Source organism: Eleutherodactylus coqui, chromosome 4, assembly GCF_035609145.1.
Source record: "Eleutherodactylus coqui strain aEleCoq1 chromosome 4, aEleCoq1.hap1, whole genome shotgun sequence".
Taxonomy (NCBI): domain Eukaryota; kingdom Metazoa; phylum Chordata; class Amphibia; order Anura; family Eleutherodactylidae; genus Eleutherodactylus; species Eleutherodactylus coqui.
The window spans coordinates 117,111,859-117,137,051 of record NC_089840.1 but is presented as its reverse complement, the minus strand read 5'-3'; the positions used below and the strand labels follow the sequence as shown (position 1 = coordinate 117,137,051).

Below are 25,193 nucleotides of genomic sequence, written 5' to 3'. Positions count from 1 at the left end.
CGCACGGAAAATTAAAAACAGCTGGGACTAAGTAGGCTGGCTTGTCTACTCTAACATGGCACTGCCGGGAGCACGTTGATCGCTTTGCCACAATTTTACTTTCGGACGCAGCTCCCTGTGGCCCACAGCATGTTTTAGCATACCCCATCATTGTTATGGGTGATTAGGTGTGCTAAATGGCCAAAGATAGAGCAGACATCACTCAAAAATCGCGGCGCCACGATTGAACGTGTGTCTGTGAGGCCCCATTGATGTCAATGGGAGCGTTATATCATGATTAACGAAGCGTCCAAAATGCCGCAGTAAAAAGTGCCCGTATGAGAGAGGCCTTAGTTCTGTAAATTAACATTGGCCATTTGTTATGTAGGTAAGAAGTTGGAATGGTAGTATGACTGCAATGAGCGTGGAGACTGGTCAGCATGGTTGATGTGGAGCCAACACAATGATGTTTCATCAAGATCTCCAAAGTCGCTACATTGTTTATTTTACATAAATTAAAGCAATAACAAATATTGATTTCCTGTTTGCACGTATTTGCTAAACTTTCAGAGCACCTTTCAACAATTACATTTGCCTTATGGTTCCTACATGTTCATCAAGTGAACATTCATCTCATCCCGGCATCCTATTACAGCATTAATCATACAATGTGTTATTATTGCATATTCAATAAAAGTGTTAACATTTTGTATCACTTCCTTTTCTTTAATTTCATTTTTTTTTTAACATTTCGTTCTAGTTTGTTGTATAGAATATCCTGTGGTTCTTGGAAGTTCTATCCATTTTGTTAGTTTATTATAATTTGCCTTGTTTCTGGACTGTGCTAAATTCCTTCTTGAGATATATCATCCAGCGTATGCTCACCACTTGAACTGTCAGTTAACATGACTCTGTGCAGGATGAATGTTTTTATGATCTGAATATACGTTTCTTTAAATTTTTTTATTTTGAATGCATAGATGATAGGGTTCATTGCAGAATTGGCATGAGACAGTAATATAGCAATAAGAATGGCTGGCAGGAACACACTGGAGTCTTTTATCGATGGCCTAAATAGGATAAGGCAATTAAGAATGGACAAGGGCAACCAGCTAAGCGTAAACAGCAACAAAACAAGGGATAGAGATTTTGCCGTCTTGTACTCTTTGCCATAAAACATTCCTTTGCCTTGGATATTGGATGGACCTTTTGCTAAATGTTTCCGGATCAGATAGAAAATCTCGATATATAAAGCTAGCATAATCAGCAAGGGTAGAAAAACCCATCCGAAAGTATTGAAATAAACCATGTAATCCATCCTCATAACACTTTCGAATTCACACTTCATGTAGTTTTTCTCTTCACCCTTTAATTTAGATCCATTGTTCCATCCAAACATTGGCACCAACCCAACTATGAGTGATAATATCCACACACACCAGATTGATATGCAGATCCTTCTCGGGGTGATCACAGATTTATACCTGTAAGACAAAACTGATATTAATCTTTGGTATGAGTCAAAGTTAATGGGGGCATGGATATCAGACAACTGAAGGAAGCGGTGCAAAACCAAAAAATATGGAGGGAGCTCGCCTTTAGGGTCACCGAGGATCGTGAACGACTAAACGGCTAACAACAACAACACAAGTCATTATTGCCTTTTCCCACTTTTTAGTTTTAACTTGCTATTTTGTAAGTATCTGTAATTAATAATCCCCATTAACCATTTTGTAACTGAAGCTGCCCTCATTAAAAGTCAAATAGGTGTGCACACGTAGGGAAACAAATGCTATTTCTCACAAACACTGTGCGTTAGAGGCACAGTAAAAAGTCAACGTTGAAAATGGTACCGCCTGATACGCCATAGCATATGCTCATGTGGGAGAGCCCTAAAGATAAAGGCTCTGTGGGTGGCTGTACAATGCTATATCATACACTGCGTCCGAACCCTATGGGGTCATACAAGTACCCTGTATAGAATTCAGAAGAAACAAGATCGTATCAGTCAAGATGGTTTCACAACAACAGGATGTCATTTACAAAACATCAAGACTTCAACGTTGAGCAAAATCATTGATTATTTTATGTTTAGACAAGCGTATTTAGTTTCTAAGGAAAGGTAGTTACGCATGCAGAGGGTCTGGTATTTGCAACCAGAGGATTAAAAGATACAGCCATGCTGATTTACTTGGAAGAAGTGCTTACATGGGAAATTCTTCCCCCAAACATTTACCCAGTAAAACCCTCTTTGAGGACGGTTATCTCTTGCTTCCTGAAGGGCTAAAGGACCTGAGTGACATCACAATCATGTGTCAGTCCAGCATCCTGACAGATCTCCTATGAGACTTAGACTGCAGTGTCTGTATACAGAGATATGTAGAAGCTGCAGAAGACAAACAATTTGCAATTTTTTAAATTAAAACTCTATTGCAAAAATAATTTTCAGCCCAAAATATATGCATTTAAGGAGTAGCTGCTAGAGATGAGCGAACGCGTTCGTCCGAGCTTGATATTCGTGCGAATATTAGGGTGTTCGGGATGTTCGTTATTCGTAACGAACACCATGCGGTGTTCTGGTTACTTTCACTTCCTTCCCTGAGACGTTAGCGCGCTTTTCTGGCCAATTGAAAGACAGGGAAGGCATTACAACTTCCCCCTGCAACGTTTAAGCCCTATACCACCCCCCTGCTGTGAGTGGCTGGCGAGATCAGGTGTTCGCCTAATATAAAAGTCGGCCCCTCCCGCGGCTCGCCTCAGATGCATTGTGAGTTAGATGAGGGACAGTGCTGTTTATACCGGAGCTGCTGTAGGGAAAGAATTGGTAGTTAGTGTAGGCTTCAAGACCCCCCAAAGGTCCTTATTAGGGCCACTGATAGCTGTGTGTTGGCTGCTGTTAGCAGTGGCATTTTTTTTTCTCAAAATCGGCTCTGCAGAGCGTTGCACCTGGCATTAGGGACAGAAGTGCTGCATAGGCAGGGAGAGTGTTAGGAGTGAGTGTAGCCTTCAAGAACCTCAACCGTCCTTTCTAGGGCCATATTTATCCGTGTGCAGTACTGTCCAGGCTGCTGTTAGCTGTGCTGCATTTTTTTTGGGCTTCTCAAAATCGCCTCTGCAGAGCATTCCACCCTCCATTGATACTGCAGGGAAAGAATTGTATAGGCAGGGCCACAACACAGTTATTATTCATAGAATATACGCAGTGCTGCCTTTTGGTGGAAAAACAAGTGGAAACAAATCTATTTGTCCAGCCTCTGTCCGTCCTTACGGGCGGTGGACACGTGTGAGCTGCGTGAAAAACATTGCTAAATCATACGCACCCAGCTACGCTTTACTGCTGGCTTCGCCATTTGCTTTCCTTAATTGGGAAAAAAAATACCTGCTCTGCCAGAGTTATAATAACTCTGCTACCCTCACGTTCTGTGACACATAAGCAGGGACACAGCACAGTTATTAAACTTCTCATGTTCATTGAATATACGCAGTGCTGCCTTTTGGTGGAAAAAAACTGAAAACAAATCTATTTGTCCAGCCTCTGTCCGTCCTAACGCCTGTGGACACGTGTGAGCTGCGTGAAAAACATTGCTAAATCATACGCACCCAGCTACGCTTTACTGCTGGCTTCGCCATTTGCTTTCCTTAATTGGGAAAAAAAATACCTGCTCTGCCAGAGTTATAATAACTCTGCTACCCTCACGTTCTGTGACACATAAGCAGGGACACAGCACAGTTATTAAACTTCTCATGTTCATTGAATATACGCAGTGCTGCCTTTTGGTGGAAAAAAACTGAAAACAAATCTATTTGTCCAGCCTCTGTCCGTCCTAATGCCTGTGGACACGTGTGAGCTGCGGGAAAAACATTGCTAAATCATACGCACCCAGCTACGCTTTACTGCTGGCTTCGCCATTTGCTTTCCTTAATTGGGAAAAAAATACCTGCTCTGCCAGAGTTATAATAACTCTGCTACCCTCACGTTCTGTGACACATAAGCAGGGACACAGCACAGTTATTAAACTTCTCATGTTCATTGAATATACGCAGTGCTGCCTTTTGGTGGAAAAAAACTGAAAACAAATCTATTTGTCCAGCCTCTGTCCGTCCTAACGCCTGTGGACACGTGTGAGCTGCGTGAAAAACATTGCTAAATCATACGCACCCAGCTACGCTTTACTGCTGGCTTCGCCATTTGCTTTCCTTAATTGGGAAAAAAATACCTGCTCTGCCAGAGTTATAATAACTCTGCTACCCTCACGTTCTGTGACACATAAGCAGGGACACAGCACAGTTATTAAACTTCTCATGTTCATTGAATATACGCAGTGCTGCCTTTTGGTGGAAAAAAACTGAAAACAAATCTATTTGTCCAGCCTCTGTCCGTCCTAACGCCTGTGGACACGTGTGAGCTGCGTGAAAAACATTGCTAAATCATACGCACCCAGCTACGCTTTACTGCTGGCTTCGCCATTTGCTTTCCTTAATTGGGAAAAAAATACCTGCTCTGCCAGAGTTATAATAACTCTGCTACCCTCACGTTCTGTGACACATAAGCAGGGACACAGCACAGTTATTAAACTTCTCATGTTCATTGAATATACGCAGTGCTGCCTTTTGGTGGAAAAAAACTGAAAACAAATCTATTTGTCCAGCCTCTGTCCGTCCTAACGCCTGTGGACACGTGTGAGCTGCGGGAAAAACATTGCTAAATCATACGCACCCAGCTACGCTTTACTGCTGGCTTCGCCATTTGCTTTCCTTAATTGGGAAAAAAATACCTGCTCTGCCAGAGTTATAATAACTCTGCTACCCTCACGTTCTGTGACACATTAGCAGGGACACAGCACAGTTATTAAACTTAGATTATTCATTCACTAGAGGCAGTGGGGCCTTTCGTTTTCCAAAAAGGGAAAAAATTATATTTGGCCTGCAGTCTTGCGCCAATTTATTTCCTGCCTGTGAAATCAAATCACTGGTAATACAGCATGCTGAGGGGTAGGGGTAGGCCTAGAGGACGTGGACGCGGCCGAGGACGCGGAGGGCCAAGTCAGGGTGTGGGCACAGGCCGAGCTCCTGATCCCGGTGTGTCGCAGCCGACTGCTGCGCGATTAGGAGAGAGGCACGTTTCTGGCGTCCCCACATTCATCGCCCAATTAATGGGTCCACGCGGGAGACGGTTATTAGAAAATGAGCAGTGTGAGCAGGTCCTGTCCTGGATGGCAGAAAGTGCTTCGAGCAACCTATCGTCAACACGCAGTTCTGCGCCGTCCACTGCTGCAAATCCGAATCCTCTGTCTGCTGCTCCTCCTTCCTCCCAGCCTCCTCACTCCACTACAATGACACCTGCTCAGGAGCGGGAACACTCCCAGGAACTGTTCTCGGGCCCCTGCTCAGATTGGGCAGCAGCGGTTCCTCTCCCACCAGAGGAGTTTATAGTCACTGATGCCCAACCATTCGAAAGTTCCCGGGGTCCGGGGGATGAGGCTGGGGACTTCCGCCAACTGTCTCAACAACTTTCTGTGGGTGAGGAGGACGATGACGATCAGACACAGTTGTCTTGCAGTGAGGTAGTAGTAAGGGCAGTAAGTCCGAGGGAGCAGCGCACAGAGGATTCGGAGGAAGAGCAGCAGGACGATGAGGTGACTGACCCCACCTGGTGTGCAACGCTTACTCAGGAGGACAGGTCTTCAGAGGGGGAGTCAAGGGCATCAGCAGGGCAGGTTGCAAGAGGCAGTGCGGTGGCCAGGGCCAGGGGTAGAGGCAGGGCCAGACCGAATAATCCACCAAGTGTTTCCCAAAGCGCCCCCTCGCGCCATGCCACCCTGCAGAGGCCAAGGTGCTCTAAGGTCTGGCAGTTTTTCACAGAGACGCCTGACGACCGACGAACAGTGGTGTGCAACCTTTGTTGCGCAAAGCTCAGCCGGGGAGCCAACACCAACAGCCTCACCACCACCACCATGCGCAGGCATATGATGGCCAAGCACCCCACAAGGTGGGACGAAGGCCGTTCACCGCCTCCGGTTTGCACCCCTGCCTCTCCCCCTGTGCCCCAACCTGCCACTGAGATGCAACCCCCCTCTCAGGACACAGGCACGACCGTCTCATGGCCTGCACCCACACCCTCACCTCCGCTGTCCTCGGCCCCATCCACCAATGTCTCGCACCGCACAGTCCAGCCGTCGCTAGCGCAACTGTTGGAGCGCAAGCGCAAGTACGCCGCCACGCACCCGCACGCTCAAACGTTAACCGTCCGCATCGCAAAATTCATCAGCCTTGAGATGCTGCCGTATAGGGTTGTGGAAACGGAGTCCTTCAAAAGTATCATGGAGGCGGCGGCCCCGCGCTACTCAGTTCCCAGTCGCCACTACTTTTCCCGATGTGCCGTCCCAGCCCTGCACGACCACGTCTCCCGCAACATTGTACGCGCCCTCACCAACGCGGTTACTGCCACGGTCCACTTAACTACGGACACGTGGACAAGCACAGGCGGGCAGGGCCACTACATCTCCCAGACGGCACATTGGGTGAATTTAGTGGAGGCTGGGACCGAGTCAGAGCCTGGGACCGCTCACGTCCTACCCCCCCCCAGAATTGCGGGCCCCAGCTCGGTGCTGGTATCTGCGGCGGTGTATGCTTCCTCCACTAAACCACCCTCCTCCTCCTCCTACGCAACCTCTGTCTCGCAATCAAGATGTGTCAGCAGCAGCACGTCGCCACCAGTCGGTGTCGCGTGGGGTGGTAGCACAGCGGTGGGCAAGCGCCAGCAGGCAATGCTGAAACTACTCAGCTTAGGAGAGAAGAGGCACACGGCCCACGAACTGCTGCAGGGTCTGACAGAGCAGACCGACCGCTGGCTTTCGCCGCTCAGCCTCCAACCGGGCATGGTCGTGTGTGACAACGGCCGTAACCTGGTGGCGGCTCTGCAGCTCGGCAGACTCACGCACGTGCCATGCCTGGCCCACGTCTTTAATTTGGTGGTTCAGCGCTTTCTGAAAAGCTACCCACGCTTGTCAGACCTGCTCGGAAAGGTGCGCCGGCTCAGCGCACATTTCCGCAAGTCCAAGACGGACGCTGCCACCCTGCGGACCCTGCAACATCGGTTTAATCTGCCAGTGCACCGACTGCTGTGCGACGTGCCCACACGGTGGAACTCTACGCTCCACATGTTGGCCAGGCTCTATGAACAACGGAGAGCTATAGTCGAATACCAACTCCAACATGGGCGGCGCAGTGGGAGTCAGCCTCCTCAATTCCTTTCAGAAGAGTGGGCCTGGTTGGCAGACATCTGCCATGTCCTTGGTAATTTTGAGGAGTCTACCCAGGTGGTGAGCGGCGATGCTACAATCATTAGCGTCACCATTCCTCTGCTATGCATCTTGAGAAATTCCCTGCAAACCATAAAGGCAGCTGCTTTGCGCTCGGAAACGGGGGCGGGGGAAGACAGTATGCCGCTGGATAGTCAGGGCACCCTCCTGTCTATTTCTCAGCGCGTACAGGAGGAGGAGGAGGAGCATGAGGAGGATGAGGAGGAGGGGGAAGAGACAGCTTGGGCCGCTGCTGACGGTACACCGGCTGATTGCCTGTCATCCTTTCAGCGTGTATGGCCTGAGGAGGAGGAGGAGGAGGAGGAGGAGGAGGATCCTGAAAGTGATCTTCCTAGTGAGGACAGCCATGTGTTGCGTACAGGTACCCTGGCACACATGGCTGACTTCATGTTAGGATGCCTTTCTCGTGACCCTCGCGTTGCACGCATTCTGGCCACGACGGATTACTGGGTGTACACACTGCTCGATCCACGGTATAAGGAGAACCTGCCCACTCTGATTCCCGAAGAGGAAAGGGGTTCGAGAGTGTTGCTATACCACAGGACCCTTGCGGACAAGCTGATGGTAAAATTCCCAGCCGGCAGCGCTAGTGGCAGAAGGCGCAGTACCGAGGGCAAGGTAGCAGGGGATGTGCGTAGATCGAGCAGCATGTACATCCCAGGCAGTGCAACAGTCTTTAAGGGCCTGGCCAGCTTTATGGCTCCCCACCAAGACTGTGTCACCGCTCCCCAGTCACGGCTGAGTTGGCGGGAGCACTGTAAAAGGATGGTGAGGGAGTACGTAGCGGATCGCACGACCATCCTTGGTGACGCCTCTGCCCCCTACAACTACTGGGTGTCGAAGCTGGACACGTGGCCTGAACTAGCCCTGTATGCCCTGGAGGTGCTTGCTTGTCCTGCGGCTAGCGTCTTGTCGGAAAGGGTGTTTAGTGCGGCTGGGGGAATCATCACAGATAAGCGTAGCCGCTTGTCAACCGACAGTGCCGACAGGCTTACACTCATCAAGATGAACAAAGGCTGGATTTCCCCAGACTTCTGTTCTCCACCAGCGGACAGCAGCGATACGTAAGCAATACGTAGGCTGCACCCGCGGATGGAAGCTACGTTCTCTCTCACCATCCAAAACGGGGACATTTCTGCTTCATCAATCTGTGTCTAATATTCCTCCTCCTCCTCCTGCTCCTCCTCCTGAAACCTCACGTAATCACGCTGAACGGGCAATTTTTCTTAGGGCCACAAGGCTCAGTCAAATAATTTTTCTGAACAATTTTTATAAGTTTCAATGCGCTTAAAAGCATTGGAACTTTAACTTGAACCAATTTTTCGTTACACTGGGCTGCCTCCAGGCCTAGTTACCACTTAAGCCACATTAACCAAAGCGATTAATGGGTTTCACCTGCCCTCTTGGCTGGCCATGGCCAATTTTTTGGATGTACATTAGTACTGTTGATACAGCAATTTTTGTGGGCCCTCGCCTACAGTGTAATCAAATTAATTTTTAGCCCACCTGCATTACAGCTGACGTTACCTCAGCTGTGTTGGGCAATGCAATGGGATATTTTTATGTACCGCCGGTGGGTTCCAGGGAGCCACCCATGCTGTAGGTGCACACGGAGTTTTTAATACATCTGTACACTTCTAAAGAACCCCAGTCTGACTGGGGCATGCAGTGTGGGCCGAAGCCCACCTGTATTACGCACGACATTACTACCTCAGCTGTGTTGGGCAATGCAATGGGATATTTCTGTGTACCGCCGCTGGCTTCCTGGCACCCACCCAGGCAGTGGGTCCACAGGGAATTATAAATGCATCTGTTTCCACTTATAAAGAAACCCAGTCTGACTGGGGCATGCAGTGTGGGCCGAAACCCACCTGCATTAACCCTTTCCAGTCCACTGTGTGACCTGTGAAGACATTAGGGTTTTAAGGCTGTACAGCTCCGTTGTTGGTAGACGTCCGTCGGGGTTCTCTTACTGTATATTGCCAGCCTCTCTGCTGTCGGAGCCTATCCTACGTGTCAGCTCATGCAGTACTGGCTTTAGCCAGCATATAGCGCCGTTGTATAACGGCAGAAAAAGAGTAAGCCCCCTAGGAAAACCATATACAAATTGGATTGGAAAGGGTTAAGCACAACATTACTACCTCAGCTGTGTTGGGCAATGCAATGGGATATTTCTATGTACCGCCGGTGGCTTCCTGGCACCCACCCATGCTGTAGGTGCACACGGAGTTTTTACTACATCTGTACACTTCTAAAGAACCCCAGTCTGACTGGGGCATGCAGTGTGGGCCGAAGCCCACCTGCATTAAGCACGACATTACTACCTCAGCTGTGTTGGGCAATGCAATGGGATATTTCTGTGTACCGCCGGTGGGTTCCAGGGAGCCACCCATGCTGTGGGTCGACAGGGACTTCACAATAGGGAGTTGTACCTGCCTGTGTCTATGAATTAAAAAGCCCGGTCTGACTGGGGCATGCAGACACCTTGACAGAATGAATAGTGTGTGGCACATAGGTTCCCCATTGCTATGCCCACGTGTGCAGCTCCTGATGGCGGTGGCACAGGATTCTATTTCTCATTGCTTCTGTACAGCATTGTGGGCTATCGCTCCGCCACTTTTAAAGAGGGTCGCTGCCTAGCCGTGCCAACCTCTGCAGTGTGTGCCTGCGGTCCCTCGTCATGGCAGACGCACTTCTAAATAGACATGAGCGTGGTGTGGCATGAGGGCAGCTGAAGGCTGCCCAGGGACACTTTGGTGTGCGCTGTGGGGGGGAGGGGGGGCGGTTGGTCAGCATGTAACCCAGGAGAAGTGGCAGTGGAGTGTCATGCAGGCAGTGATTGTGCTTTGTTGGAGGTAGTGTGGTGCTTAGCAAAGGTATGCCATGCTAATGAGGGCTTTTCAGAAGTAAAAGTTGTTGGGAGGGGGGGGGGCCCACTCTTGCCGGTATTGTGGCTTAATAGTGGGACCTGTGAACTTGAGATGCAGCCCAACATGTAGCCCCTCGCCTGCCCTATCCGTCACTGTGTCATTCCCATCACTTTCCTGAATTGCCCAGATTTTCACACATGAAAACCTTAGCGAGCATCGGCGAAATACAAAAATGTTCTGGTCGCCCATTGACTTCAATGGGGTTCGTTGTTCGAAACGAACCCTCGAGCATCACGGGAAGTTCGTTACGAATAACGAACACCCGAACATTTTGGTGTTCGCTCATCTCTAGTAGCTGCACTTTTCACTAACTTTTGAAAAAAGTTTAATGGAGTCCCGCTGCTGAGACCCCCGCTGATTGCTAGAAAAAGAGGGCTGCAGTGTTCATCCAAGCGATGTGTCCCTTCGACTACCTTTGCTGATATTCGGCTCCTTCTGGCAGCTGGAGACGACACATAGAGGTCTATAGGGAAGCTTATTAGTTCATGCATGGGCATTTTTCTTGTATTCTGTGATTGTAACAGAACTTCTATGCACCTTATTAATAATACATTTTGTTTATGGCAGGTTTAGTTATATATAGTTGGTATTATATAAATTGGTATTCTCACCATATAAGCACATGCTTTACATTTTTTTTCCTTTTCTTTTGGGGTTATTAAATAATTCTTCTTATTGATATACAGGTTGACATATGGGCAGCATATTTCATTGACATACATACTGTATATACAAGGTGTAGTTAAATAAACTGATCCAGTGCTATATCTAAACACTGGGGTCCTATATTGAAATAACAATAGCATGCTTGAAAAGGGAGGCATGGATGCACTACATGATGGTATGGCCTATGGACCACTGGGGGCCATGGAACATCAATTTCAATTTTGTGTTGTAGCCCCTGTAAGAGATGGAGAGTAAAACCCAACTGCAAAGTTGAAGAGCAGCATGTGAGAAGCAGAAATCTGCTTTCCACGTCTCTAAGTCTCAAGGGACTGCTTTTATGACTGAAGTTATGGAAAGTATACTCAAAGTAGCCTCCTTCTGGTACTATAGATGCAGATCATCCAGGAAGTCATCCAATGTCATCTGTAGAAGATTCAGGTAGCGATCCACGTTGAGAGTCGCTGGAATTAACACAAGTCCAACAAAGTGAGTGTGCCAAATTCCAACCCACACATTTACGCTGAATTTAGCATTCTCTTCTGATTGGGTTGTGCTTTTACTAGTAATTTATATTGCATCTTCACTTCACTAATACATAAAACCATAGAATGGTAGAGTTGGAAGGGACCTCCAGGGTCATCGGGTCCAACCCCCTGCTCAGTGCAGGATTCACTAAATCATCCCAGACAGATACAGTATTTTCCAGCCTTTGTTTGAAGACTTCCATTGAAGGAGAACTCACCACCTCCCGTGGTAACCTGTTCCACTCATTGATTACTCTCACTGTCAGAAAGTTTTTTTCTAATATCTAATTTATCTTCTCCCTTTCAGTTTCATCCCTACAATTACTACAATTCCACAGTGATAGCATCAGCCCAGGATTGTATTGTCGAATGGCTCCATGCATGTATAGTAGCAGAAAGAGGCTACTATAAGTACAAGTACACTTTTCCTACTTCAATCATAGCAGTGGTCCAGTGGAACTTAGAGAGACTCAGAAAGCATATTTCTGCTCATCACACGCTGCTCTAAATGAGTCTTCTTCTATAGGGGCCACAATTCGAAATTGAAGTGTATGTACCATGGCCCCCAGAGGCCTGTGCGCCATATTATTGTGTCGCCTTACTATTCTAGTACGCTATTGTTATTTCAATGTAGGACACCTGTATTGAGATGTAGGGCTTATAGAATACATTTTGTATATATTATGTCCCAATTCATGTCATTGTGTGGTTGTGTTAGGATGCTTTTTGCATAGGAATGGAGGGATGGTCCATATTCCGTATCTGTACCACCAATAAAAAAAAACATTCTGATAAATGAGAGGCGTTCCCACTCCCACTTAACCCAGACAGGCATACGGCTGTGCTAAGCTGCTTCATAAAGCTATAGGTAGAAAGAAAAAATGGGACTGATTCTCAGGGCTTAAACACATGGGTGCATGTGCTAATATGCTCTCCACTACGAAGCGTATTAGTGCATGAACCGGGGTTTTTATTTTTGACTATTTAAACTCCATGCTGTTGTGCATGAGGAAGCGGGAAGATGAGTCCTGCCCTATCTTTCTTGCATGTAGAAAAACTAAGTGCAAGAAAGAAAGGGCAATTCCTGATAGTCAATATGAAACCATTGAAATCAATTGTTTTGTTTCATCATGTTTTGCGACCGTGAATTTCACGGCTGCAAAACTTAACAAAAACACACCCATTCTTGCAACAAATCTGCTGTGTTTTTATACGGTCACTCTTGTTCTCAAATTCAAGACAGTACCAGCTGGAAACAGATATATTCTTGCAGATCACATAATTACTAGAGATGAGCGAGCACCCAAATGCTCGGGTCCGCGTTATTCGAGTCGAGCTTTTCGTAAAATTCGAGAGCTCTACTCGAGTAATGAACCCCATTGACTACAATGGGAGACTCGAGCATTTTTGTATGTGGAACGCAGGGTCTCGCTTTTTTTTTTTTTTTTTTTCTTGGTTTGTGTTTGTTTCTCTCTCTCTCCCTCTCTCTCTCTCTCTCTCCTTCTCCTTCTCCTTCCCCTTCCCCTTCCTGCCAGACCAAAAATTTTCAAATGACGCGCACTGCGTCGCGACAGGGAGGGGCCAAAACAGGCACGTCACAGCGGGGAGGAGCCAAAAGCTGGGGCGGGGTCGAACGCAATTTGATGCTTGTTCGAGTAACGAGCACCATCGAGTACGCTAATACTCGAACGAGCATCAAGCTCGCCAAAGTATGTTCGCTCAACTCTAATAATTACATATTGTCCACTAAGGCTGGGTTCATACAAGGCGAATTTGCCGCAGAAATTCCGTCCTGAATTTTGCTGCGGCAAATCTGCATGCGGCCGCTAATCCCGGGATTATCCAGCCATGTGGGCGAGATTTGTGAAAAATCCTGTCCACACACGAAGGCCAATCCAGTGTGGCAAAGCCGGCGGAAGCTGACGCTGCGGCGCGGATTGCCCAGCCACAGCATGTAAATTTTTTTTTTCCGTTGCGGCCGCGCTCTCTTCTATGGGAGTGCCGGCCGCAATGAAAAAGCTTGCGGCCAAGCCACTCCAAAACCCGTGGCAATTTTGAAGCAGTGCTTTCCCGGCGGAAATCTCGCATACTTTCGCTGCGGCAAGACAGCAAGATTTCCGCTGGGAATACGTGCTGTGTGACCCCAGCCTAATACTCTGAAAGTGGTTAGTTATGAGTTAAAATTGAACTTTAGGAATAACAGCAGTCTCAAAACAATTTTGGATGTAACATTAAGGCTGGGTTCTCACAGGGCGGATTCTCGGCGGAAATCTCGCAGTTTGGCCGCAGCGAAAAACCACAAGATTTCCGCCGGGAGAACCGCTGCTGCAAAACCCGTGGCGGCTTTGAAGCAGCCCGGCCGATTGCTCTTCCGCTGCGGCCGGCGCTCCCATAGAGGAGAGCAGCGGGGGAAAAAAAATGGACATGCTGCGGTCGGCAAATCCGAGCCGCAGCGACGGCTTCTGCCGGCTTAGCCGCAGCGGATTTGCCGTCCCGTGTAGATGAGATTTCTGAGAAATCTCGTTCACATGGCTGGCTAATCCCGGGATTAGCGGCCGCATGCAGATTTGCCGCGGTGAAATTCCACATGGAATTTCCGTGGCAAATCCGCCCTGTGTGAACCCAGCCTAAGGCTGCTTTCACACCGGCGTTAGGGTCAGTTCAAGTTTTCCATCTCTCTGCTCCCTTTTTGGAGGAGAGAAACAGAAAATAAACTTAAAAAAAAGGAATCCGTTTCTTTCCACATTGATTACAATGGTGTTTCAAAAAAACAAAAAGGCTTCCATTAGCTTCCATTCCATCAGGTTTCCATCACTTTGGATGGGAAAATAATGCTGCAAAATGCGCCATTTTACCATAAACATTGGCTTCACATTGGCATATGCTTATGTGCGCATGCCTGAGCGCTCCATATTTGCGAAATGAGAAATGCTATTTTGCACGTGCATCGTCATATTTTACTGCACTTTTTGTGCCCGCAAGCCATGTTCATTTGCGCGTGACAAACAAAGACGCACCGATTGAAATGGCTATTTTGTCCTAATGAGTTTCAGATGTGTACTTTTTCCAGCAGAATTACGCAGTGCTTCACGCATCTCCTTGTGTGTTCATTTGCCTTTGCGCACCCTCCCCATTGGCTTCCATGTGCGCAAATACACAGAAAAATAAAGCATGTTATATTTTTGTTTTGTGCAACTGAAATGCACGCACAAAGTACGGAAATGTGAACAAACGCATTTAAATAAATGGGTTCTATTCTCTGCGTATTACATGCAAAAAGTTTGTGCACGCAAATATGCGTACAGATATGGCCGTGTGAAGCCAGCCTAAGGATGCTTTCACGCCTGCTTAGTTCAGGGCTCAGACTGCACTATTTTTCCATCTAAAAAAAATGGAAACCAGGCAGAATGGAAGTAAACTGAAGCCTTTCCATTTGCTTTCCAAATTTTTGAAACCCCATTGAAAGCAATGGGGAAAAAATTATTGTTCAATTTTTTTTAGTTTTATCTCAGTTTTTCTTCTTCAAAACGGAGCTGAGAGGCAGAAACCCTGAACTGACCCTAACGCTGGTGTGAAAGCAGACTTAGACCTTTGCTATACATTTAGTACAGGAGTTGTGCTGCGTTTTATATCCCGTTGTGAGGAAATACATGAAAACAGCTGTGCAACTCTATGCAGTATTGGTAATGTAGAATGCATATCAGAACAAACATCTTTCTAGCAAATACTATATAGACAAACAATGTATAGAATGTTGTGAAGAGTAGTAATAACATTATACAATGGAACTTCTACAGGGTTTAGCAGGTTCCTTACCTTGTGGGTATTTTAACTCTCAAGTACCTGTCAATGGATATTGCAAGCAGGGATAGGATGGAGGCATTGGTCAGAATAATCAGTAGACAGCACATAAACAAACAGGAGTAGAAATGCAGATGTTTCCCGAGGCTGATTACAATGGCCAGCGGCATAACCAGGATGCCTACTGCAAGGTCTGCAAATGCAAGTGATACAATGAAGAAAAAAGTTGTATTCTGCAGGCTTGGGTTTCGCTTCACTGCCCAGATGACCAGGATATTGCCCAAAATAGCTGTTATTCCAATCACAGTCTCCACGACAATGTATGCCTTGCTGTAGGATTCCAAATCAGTTTCATTTGCCATGTCCAGTGATATCTAAATAGTTACTGAAGAATTTTCCCAGTATACATCCAAAGAAGAGGGTAATAAATTAAAAGGGTTCAGTGCACAGAAACGCTGCTTATTGTTCCATTGGACAAACCTGTCAAAAATAAATCTTGCTTTTTGTTTTCTTGTGCCAAAGACTAAAAAAAAACTCCAGTAGGGATGACAGTTCCTCCAAATAGATTAGAATCACAGGCTAAGTCCTGCTGTCATTCCTTGTTTTATCAAAGGAAGTCGATGCTGTGCTTTGAAATGTAAAGAAACTGCAGGATGTCACCTCAGATGTGGCCAGCTAGTTGCAGTAGTGAATGCAAAAGCTTTAGAGAAATCACACTTTATAACTTTTGGTTTGTGTGCCTCCTCAGCTTTAGAGAAGTTGCCCTAACGGAAACCAATGTTTCCCTTTTTCTAGCAACATTTGTATTTAAAGGGGTAGTTACAGCCAAGAGTGGCAAGGCTAGCAAAGGAATGGTAAGTACAGAAAAACAGCAATTCCACTCTTCATATCCTTCAGTTCCTCCTAACCCTTCTTAGGCTACAACTATCTGGAGACTTTGGGTGTGCAACTAAAAATCACTATGCAGCCATTTGACTTTGCATTTTCATTTAAGTCAATGGGGTCATAGAATCATAGAATGGTAGAGTTGGAAGGCACTTCTAGGGTCATCGGGTGCAACCCCCTGCTCAGTGTAGGGATTCACTAAATCATCCCAGACAGATTTCTGTCCAGCCTCTATTTGAAGACTCCCATTTAAGGAGACCTTACCACCTCCTGTGGTAACCTGTTCCACTCATTGATCACCTTCACTGTCAGAAAGTATTTTCTAATATGCGACTTTTAGGCTGTTGCAAATGCGACCTGTAGATCTCAAAATATCCAGCATCCTTGTTTACTAACAATGCAATTCTTCTGTGGAGGCAGGTCCAGCAAATGTTTTTTCCTAACAAGCAGTAAAAGGAGTGATGCAATCAGAACTAGTGTCCCCTTTTTCCAAGGGTCCCGTAGCAGATGCATGGTCTGCCTCTATGGTATGTACACTCTTACTGTTAAAGAAGACTATTGTATTGCTTATGTCAAGCTCATGTTAATTGCATGTTGTGTTCTGCTTTTCATTGGTACAGGTAAAGGGATCAGTGACAGAAGCACTAAAAGTATAGATCTCTTTGAACTCAGGGCCAGTGAGGATACTGGTACCTTCGAAGGCAGATTAAGGCTACCAAGGCCCTAGGTTGTATAAAAATTGTGGGCTCCTTGACGAGTATAAAGTTCTGAACTAGTCTGACATATACTACACAAATATAATACCAGAATCAAGCTTACTATATAGATGCAATAACAGAAACAAGCTCATACATAGATACAGAAAAGAAAAATTTCTACAAAGCACAGAACATGTTAAAAAATCCATCAAAGATTAATCATTTCAGATTTATTTCCTCCTTCAATTCAACCCAATATAATAATAATAATCTTTATTTGTATAGCGCCAACTTATTCCGCAGCGCTTTCAGGCATGGATAAATGCAAAACAATACAACAATTACAATATAAGGTACATTGGGTTAGACACAAATGGGTTGGGGGTGGTACAGGAGGTGCAGGGGTTGGGGAACATAGGCAATAGGAAATTTTATGTACAGATCATTTATCAGAAGGCAAACAGGGTGGAGCACTATAGGGAGGGGCGATATCTGTACAATTCCACTGGAAAACAAACCAAAAGCCTTATGGTGGAAAGAAACATAAAAAAATAATAATATGGTTGCATAAATATACGCACGCTAAAACATATGCTTTGTTGATGAACTCTTTGACTTTATGACAGTATTCAGTGTTTTTGGGTAGGTAATCAGAATGGCACACCTTGACTTGGCAATTTTTTGCCCACTTTTCCTTGCTTGCTTGGTTTTGTGCCAAAAAGGACTGATATTTGGAACTGTTCATAATTCCTTCCGTGTTGACTAAAGCCCCAGTTCCAGAAAAAACAGCCCCAAAGCATAAAGACATTTTTTATATCCACTTTATATGAGGGCCAAATAATACAACCGGACCATGACCACATAATTCACCATAGTGTTACTGAATAAAAAGCAGTAAAAAGATCAGCATTACCAATAATAAAATTCTACGAGGGCCAAATAATACTGCTAGACTGTGACCACATAATACTACCCTACTGTTGCAGAAAAAAACAAAAACAAAGATTTATACTACCCCCGTACAATGACCATATAGCAATAGATATTAGCTCTACACATATGCTCTACAGACTGTATAAAGGCCCATTTAGACACAACGATTATCGCTCAAAAGATATTGCTCAAGCGACTTTTGAGCGATAATTGTGTTATTCACAGTGCAAGATGAGCGATCACCTTGCGCTGCCAGCGTAGGATGCAGAAGACAAGCGGGGTGTCCCCGCTTGTCTTCTGCATCCAGTTGTTCCCCGCTCTGAGCTCCCGGCTATTATACAACCGAGCGCTCGGAGCGGAGGATGCAGAAAACAAGCGGGGTTTCCCTGCTTGCCTTCTGCATACAGCTGTTTTCTGCATGGAGTGCCCGGCTGTTATGCAGCCAAGCGTTCTGTGCCGGGTATTGAGAACAGAGCTGGACTGCTCTGTTCTTCATACCCAGGCTTTTATCAGGGAGCGGGATACAGCTGAAACAATAGTATCAGCTGTATCCCGCTGTGAATCGCTGATAAGACTCATCGTCGTCTTTCTGCACGCTGAAAGACAATGATGAGCGACAGCATAACGAAAATTGCACGCAACGAGTATCGCTCAAAAGATGGCTTTTGAGCGAATTTTGAGTGATAATCGTTGTGTCTAAATGGGCCTTAAGTCATTACAGTACTGTTATATTCGATAATCACAGGTGACATCTTCACTGACTGGAGTTGTTCATTTTCCCTTTTCTTCTGCATCTGGCCCAGACCATCATGGCAATTTATACCAGCCACAACTTGTCTCTGCAGAATTTCATACACTGACAACCATGGCTTCTCGCCAGTATCTTCCCTATGTTATCCACACCTCTACATAATACTCCCCTCTATAGTGTCTCAGAGAGTAATAATGCCACTTTTGGTGTCCCACACGATAGTACTATCCCCATTTTTGTGCCCTCTGTAAGCCTCACACAATGTGTCCTACTTATAGTGACTCTAACAAAGTTAAAGTGCCTCCCTTAGCAATAATGTCCTTATGCCCCACTCAATAATAGTACTCTATTGTGCCCCTACTCAGTAATAATACCCCTTTTGCCTCCTTTTACTTATACCACCCCTTTTACTCCCTTTTACAAATAATTCCACTTGTTTCCCCCTTTTACAAATAATGCCCCCCTTTTTTAAAATAGAAATTCAGGCAGCATCAGTAGGTGCATTTAAAACTTATCCATAGAGGGTGAGGACTTTATTGCACAACCCAAAGACAGCAATGTTTCGACCCTGAACACAAAAGGGACTTTATCAAGCCCCTTTTTGAAACAGTGTCCCACAGTATATCTGATTGGAAGTTGCTCTCAGGCAAGAAATTTATGTGACAGACACCGGTCAGGAATTGTCTACAGTTCTGGACAGTTGTCAACTTTACTGTATTTTCTTTACTAAATCAGTGATTCTCAAACTTATTGCCACAGGGAAACCTGTAAGTAGTGTACTCTGTTGGAACGCCGTACTCCCAAGAAACTTGGTATAGGGGTGGGTAAAGCACTCTCTAACACTTGCTGATCACTATATTCTGGCAAATATGTGCTGACTATTTTGCCAAGCATCTTTGAAAAGATGAAATCTATCATCCCTACAGTACATATGACAGGTCCTGCTGTTGTGTTTCAGGGAACCTTGTTGAGAAACACTATATTATAAAGTAACTGCACTTTTTTAACATTTGTGCAATAGGTCTTATTAGCCAATTCTTTACATTTTGCTTACAAAACCCTTATTCTGCTATACAGCTAGGTAAAGATGGGGCTGACAAATCCACCTTTGCCTCACTGCAAAGCAGAAGCGGGTGCTGCAGCTCTCTATAGAACAACGGCAGACATAACTCTTTTGTTCCCATATAATAGTTTATTAAGAAGTGTCTTTATTATATATAATTTATTTTCAATAACCCAAATATTTCCCACCATCCCTGGTGTTTTATTCCTCTCCAGTCCAGCTCAGATGCTGCCATCCCACAGCGCAGTGAAGGAGAAGCTGTTCTATGCAGCAGACAGCTTCTCCCCTTCACAGCATTCTCTGTACGCTAGACTAAAGCACTGACAGTGTGCTCAGTGTATCATGTGTAGACTACTATACGTCAAAACCTGGCAAGCAGCAGGCACTGTGAAGGGGAGAAGCTGTTGCCAACACAACAGCTTCTCCTCCACAGTGCCTGGGGACAGCAGCATATGAGCAGGATAGAAGAGGAATAAAACACTGGGCATGGTGTGACCGATTGAGGGCACAGGGCTAATGAGAATAAATTATATTTAATTGAGACAACTCTTCAAGGGCCATTCTGGTGATTTTTTAAAATTAATTCATTATGTATTTATTAGAGATGAGCGAGCGTACTCGTCCGAGCTTGATACTCGTTTGAGTATTAGGGTGTTCTAGATGCTCGTTACTCGAGACGAGTACCACGCGATGTTCGAGTTACTTTCACTTTCATCTCTGAGACGTTAGCGCGCTTTTCTGGCCAATAGAAAGACAGGGAAGGCATTACAACTTCCCCCTGCGACGTTCAAGCCCTATACCACCCCCCTGCAGTGAGTGGCTGGCGAGATCAGGTGTCACCCAAGTATTAAAATCTGCCCGCCCGCGGCTCGCCACAGATGCATTCTGACATAGTTCAGGGAAAGTGCTGTTGATGCCGGAGCTGCTATAGGGAGAGCGTTAGGAGTGATTTTAGGCTTCAAGAACCCCAACGGTCCTTCTTAGGCCATAGAAATCGGAGATCGCACCTATCTGCGATCTGCGATTCCTGTTCTCTTCCCTATATGAGCTCAATGGGGCCGGCGGCAGCAGCGCCGACCCCATTGAGAACATATAGAAGACAAATCATTCTTCTCTGCCACAACTGTAACAGCTGTGGCAGAGAAGAACGATGTTTGCCCATTGAATTCAATGGAGCCGGCAATACAGCAGGTTCCACTGAAAGCAATGGGCTGCCGGCGTGCGCGGGATGAATTGTTGGGAAGGGCTTAAATATATAGGCCCTTCCCTGCAATTCATCCAGAAATGTGTTAAAATAAAAATATATATATATACTTACCTTGTCCCGGCAGACGGAGTTCAGCCGCGGCGGCCGGCAGTGGGTGTGAAGGGGGTGTGAGTCAGACTCAGCGCTGAGCCAATCAGGGGGCAGGTCTGACACACCCCCTTCACACCCACTGTAGGCCGGCCGCGCTGAACTCCGTCTGCCGGGACAAGGTAAGTATATACCGGCGTATAAGGCGACGGGGCATATAAGATGACCCCCCAACTGTCACCTTATACGCCGGGAATACAGCGGAGCAAAAAATAAAAATCATTACTCACTTCCCCTGGCGTTCTGCGGCGCTGCTGCAGGCTGTTGCTCCCTCCTGGTCCCTGGCAGAGCATTGCTTTCTGGACGCAGGGCTTGAAATCCCCGCCTCCAGAAAGCTACTGTGATTAGCTAACACACGCCGTCAGCCAATCATAGCCATTCAATGACATCATTGTCATTGGCTGTGATTGGCTGAAGGCACGTGTGTTTTCTGGAGGCGGGGATTTCAAGCCCTGCGTCCAGAAAGCAATGCTCTGCCAGGGACCAGGAGGGAGCGACATCCTGCAGCAGCGCCGCAGAACGCCGGGGGAAGTGAGTAATGATTTTTATTTTTTGCTCCGCTGTATTCCCGGCGTATAAGGTGACAGTTGGGGGGTCGTCTTATACGCCCCGTCGCCTTATATGCCGGTATATACGGTATATATTTTTTATTTTTACACATTTCTGGATGAATTGCAGGGAAGGGCTTCTATATTTAAGCCCTTCCCAACAATTCATCCCGCGCACGTCGGCAGCCCATTGCTTTCAGTGGAACCTGCTGTATTGCCGGCTCCATTGAATTCAATGGGCAAACATCGTTCTTCTCTGCCACAGCTGTTACTGCTGTGGCAGAGGAGAACGATCTTTATGCTGACAGTGCGGGGGGGGGGGCACTCTTGCCGCTATTGTGGCTTAATAGTGGGACCTGGGAACTTGAGATGCAGCCCAACATGTAGCCCCTCGCCTGCCCTATCCGTTGCTGTGTCGTTCCCATCACTTTCTTGAATTGCCCCGATTTTCACAAATGAAAACCTTAGCGAGCATCGGCGATATACAAAAATGCTCGGGTCGCCCATTGACTTCAATGGGGTTCGTTACTCGAAACGAACCCTCGAGCATCGCGATAATTTCGTCCCGAGTAACGAGCACCCGAGCATTTTGGTGCTCGCTTATCTCTAGTATCTATCCCTCAGTAAGTTAGTGTTACCTTGGTTAGTTATTTCTATCTGGACTCTTTCTCCTAAGATATTCATGTTGTTATTCGAGCCGACCTCTGATGTATATCCAGGGCACATAAGAAATACACAAAGATTTATTCTGTGTCTACACTAGTTGAGTCTAGGAGAAAGTAGGTTCTCAAATCTCAGACTTTTATTACATCACAACAGAGCCTTTTATAGTCAATAGGCAGGCTTATTAAAAACGAACACTTATTGGTTTCCTTTATCCCCCACCCTTGTGCACTATGCATTCCAACAAAGCCTGCCTGCTCCTGTAACTTTCTTCTGATATCAAATTCATAGGTTTCTTCCCAGCTTTTCAAACACCCTGCAGTATAATGTTTCTTTGCATATGCAGACCATTTCTTCCACCGTCACTGTTAGCATCCCAGTTCCTGTCGACATCAAGATATATGGCAACTATGTGGGCGGCTGCATTTGCTATATCATGTGGGATTATGCTCTGTCAGGCACTTACTAAAATGTTTGTCAATACAGCAACATTCTTCAATACTAAACGGAGTACAAAGAAGGTGTTGACCATCTTCCTTTTCTGATGTTGTTCAACAATTTCATCATTCTCTGCAGTTGTTCAAAGATTGAGGGAGTGTTGATTTTCCAGTTCAAAAGATTGGAACTGGTATAAGGGGATATACAGCACACCAACACACAAGGGAATGCATAGCATATACAACATTGCTTATTCATACTACTTATGTCTGGCCATCTGCCCAGAGCTCCAGAATAAATCATTGTTTCTACAAATATGCATGGTTTTTCCTTAATGAGAACAATCACACTTTACTCTACTGATGAAACACCAAGGCTAGAGCACATACCAGGGTGTCAGGTTACAAATTTCCTTTTGTTAGAGGTGCTGATATACCCAGCCAGCTTAATTATCTCACACTGGTGGCATTTATTCATAGAACTACAAGTCCCAGCATCACAACCTAACCACTCCTCTTTCTTTGTTCTACCTCTGGCCATAGAGACTACTGTAAGAAGGTAGTGGTTCTTCTTCCCACTCTAAAGGAGGTGCTATGTTTGGGGTGCGGCTTTTCCACTATTCTCAACCATCTTTATGTAACATTCCTTTGCATATCCTAATACATGGCTTTTGATTTCTTACAGCAGTTATACAACAGTGTACACACAGTTGCATATACTGAAAACTTACATCCTTGTCAAATATTTTTTGCAGTATTTCAAGCATCTCTAAATCAAGACTACTCTGTGGTGGCCAAATTGGTAATAGCTTCAACCATTGTATTTCAAACAAATATTTTAACCTTTTGTTGTCCAGTTTCACATTACTAACTTTACAATACAGTTTACTGAAGGTTTTTTTAGCAAGCATCCAAGCCCATACTTGGTTGGTACTGTTTTCCCTATGCATTGAAAACAATTGCCGAGTTTTACACAGTTTTTTTTTCGCTGGACTGTTTTTTTTTTTAAGTAAACCACAGTACTTTAACAACAAGACATCTTCATTTGGAAAATCCCATCAAATTATTAAGGTCTGTCCGGGACGTGATCAAGATCCTCATCAACCCCTATGGGATAGGCTGTTTACCTGTGATTGCCTCAGACTAAATCACTAACACTACTCGACAGGGCATATCATCTGTGACTAATCAGAGGCAGGTCTCAGCTATTGAATGACAGCTGAGAGCTGCCTCTGATTTGTCCCTATGCTCAGCCAATCAGAAGCAGCACTCACCCATTCATGAATTCATTGTGTTCAGTGATGATGGGACTCCCCGGAGAGATGAAGGAATCCTCTGCCACAGTTGTCACAGCTGAGCAGAGGAGCGCGATGTTCTCTGTATGCCAATTGGAATGCCGCAGCTGCCGCCTGCCACACTAACCACAGGTGAAACCCCTGGATGTGACAGCATCCGGGGGTTTCCCATTCAAGGAATCCCCTGCTGCAGCTATCATAGCCACAGCAGGGGATAGTGGGTTGCACTCTTTTTGAGGGGATAAATGCTGCTAGGTGCGGTTTTTCTGCCATGACGCTTCTTTTATTCACACAAATTGTTGATCAGTAGAGATGAGCGAGCACCAAAATGCTCAAGTGCTCGTTACTCGAGACGAACTTTTCGCTATGCTCGAGGGTTCGTTTCGAGTAACGAACCCCATTGAAGTCAATGGGCGACCCGAGCATTTTTGTATATCGCCGATGCTCGCTAAGGTTTTTATTTATGAAAATCTGGGCAATTCAAGAAAGTGATGGGAACGACACAGAAACGGATAGGGCAGGTGAGGGGCTACATGTTGGGCTGCATCTCAAGTTCCCAGGTCCCACTATTAAGCCACAATAGCGGCAAGAGTGCCCCCCCAACCCAACAATTTTTACTTCTGAAAAACCCTCATTAGTAAGACATATCTTAGCTAAGCACCACACTACCTCCAACAAAGCACAATCACTGCCTGCATGACACTCCGCTGCCACTTCTCCTGGGTGACATGCTGCCCAACCCCCCCCCCCCCCGCACGACCCAGTGTCCACAGCGCACACCAAAGTGTCCCTGCGCAGCCTTCAGCTGCACTCATGCCACACGCTGGCCTCATAGCCACACCACCCTCATGTCTATTTATAAGTGCGTCTGCCATGAGGAGGAACCGCAGGCACACACTGCAGAGGGTTGGCACGGCCAGGCAGCGACCCTCTTTAAAAGGGGCGGGGCGGTAGCCCACAATGCTGTACAGAAGCAATGAGAAATCCAATCCTGTGCCACCTCCATCAGGAGCTGCACGCGTGGGCATAGCAATGGGGAACCCATGTGCCACACAGTATTCATTCTGTCAAGGTGTCTGCATGTCCCAGTCAGACCGGGGTTTTTTATAAATAGTCACAGGCAGGTACAACTCCGCAATGGGAATTCCGTGTGCACCCACAGCATGGGTGGCTCCCTGGAACCCACCGGCTGTACATAAATGTATCCCATTGCAGTGCCCTGGACAGCAGAGCTAACGTCAGATTAAATGCAGGTGGGCTTCGGCCCACACTGCATGCCCCAGTCTGACCGGGGTTTTTAATACATAGACACTGACAGGTACAAAGCTCTAATGTGAAGTCCCT

At 46.2% G+C, this 25,193-nt stretch overlaps 1 protein-coding gene across 1 annotated transcript; it reads right to left on the bottom strand.

Annotated features, from left to right (window-relative positions):
• Nucleotides 1-228: 228 nt before the first annotated feature.
• On the bottom strand, nucleotides 229-15,594 carry LOC136624723 (adenosine receptor A3-like). Its single transcript, XM_066598661.1, has 2 exons — nucleotides 15,238-15,594; nucleotides 229-1,463 (listed from the first exon to the last, which is right to left on the bottom strand). Exons 1-2 carry the CDS (start codon nucleotides 15,582-15,584, stop codon nucleotides 824-826), a joined length of 987 nt encoding a protein of 328 aa, XP_066454758.1. The 5' UTR covers nucleotides 15,585-15,594; the 3' UTR covers nucleotides 229-823.
• Between the last annotated feature and the right edge of the window lie 9,599 nt (nucleotides 15,595-25,193).

Coding starts and splice junctions, on each gene's coding strand:
- LOC136624723 (XM_066598661.1), bottom strand. CDS start 15,584: ATGGCAAATGAAACTGATTTGGAATCCTACAGCAAGGCATACATTGTC. Junction 1,464..15,237: donor AGAGTTAAAATACCCACAAG/GTAAGGAACCTG, acceptor TTTGTCTTACAG/GTATAAATCTGTGATCACCC.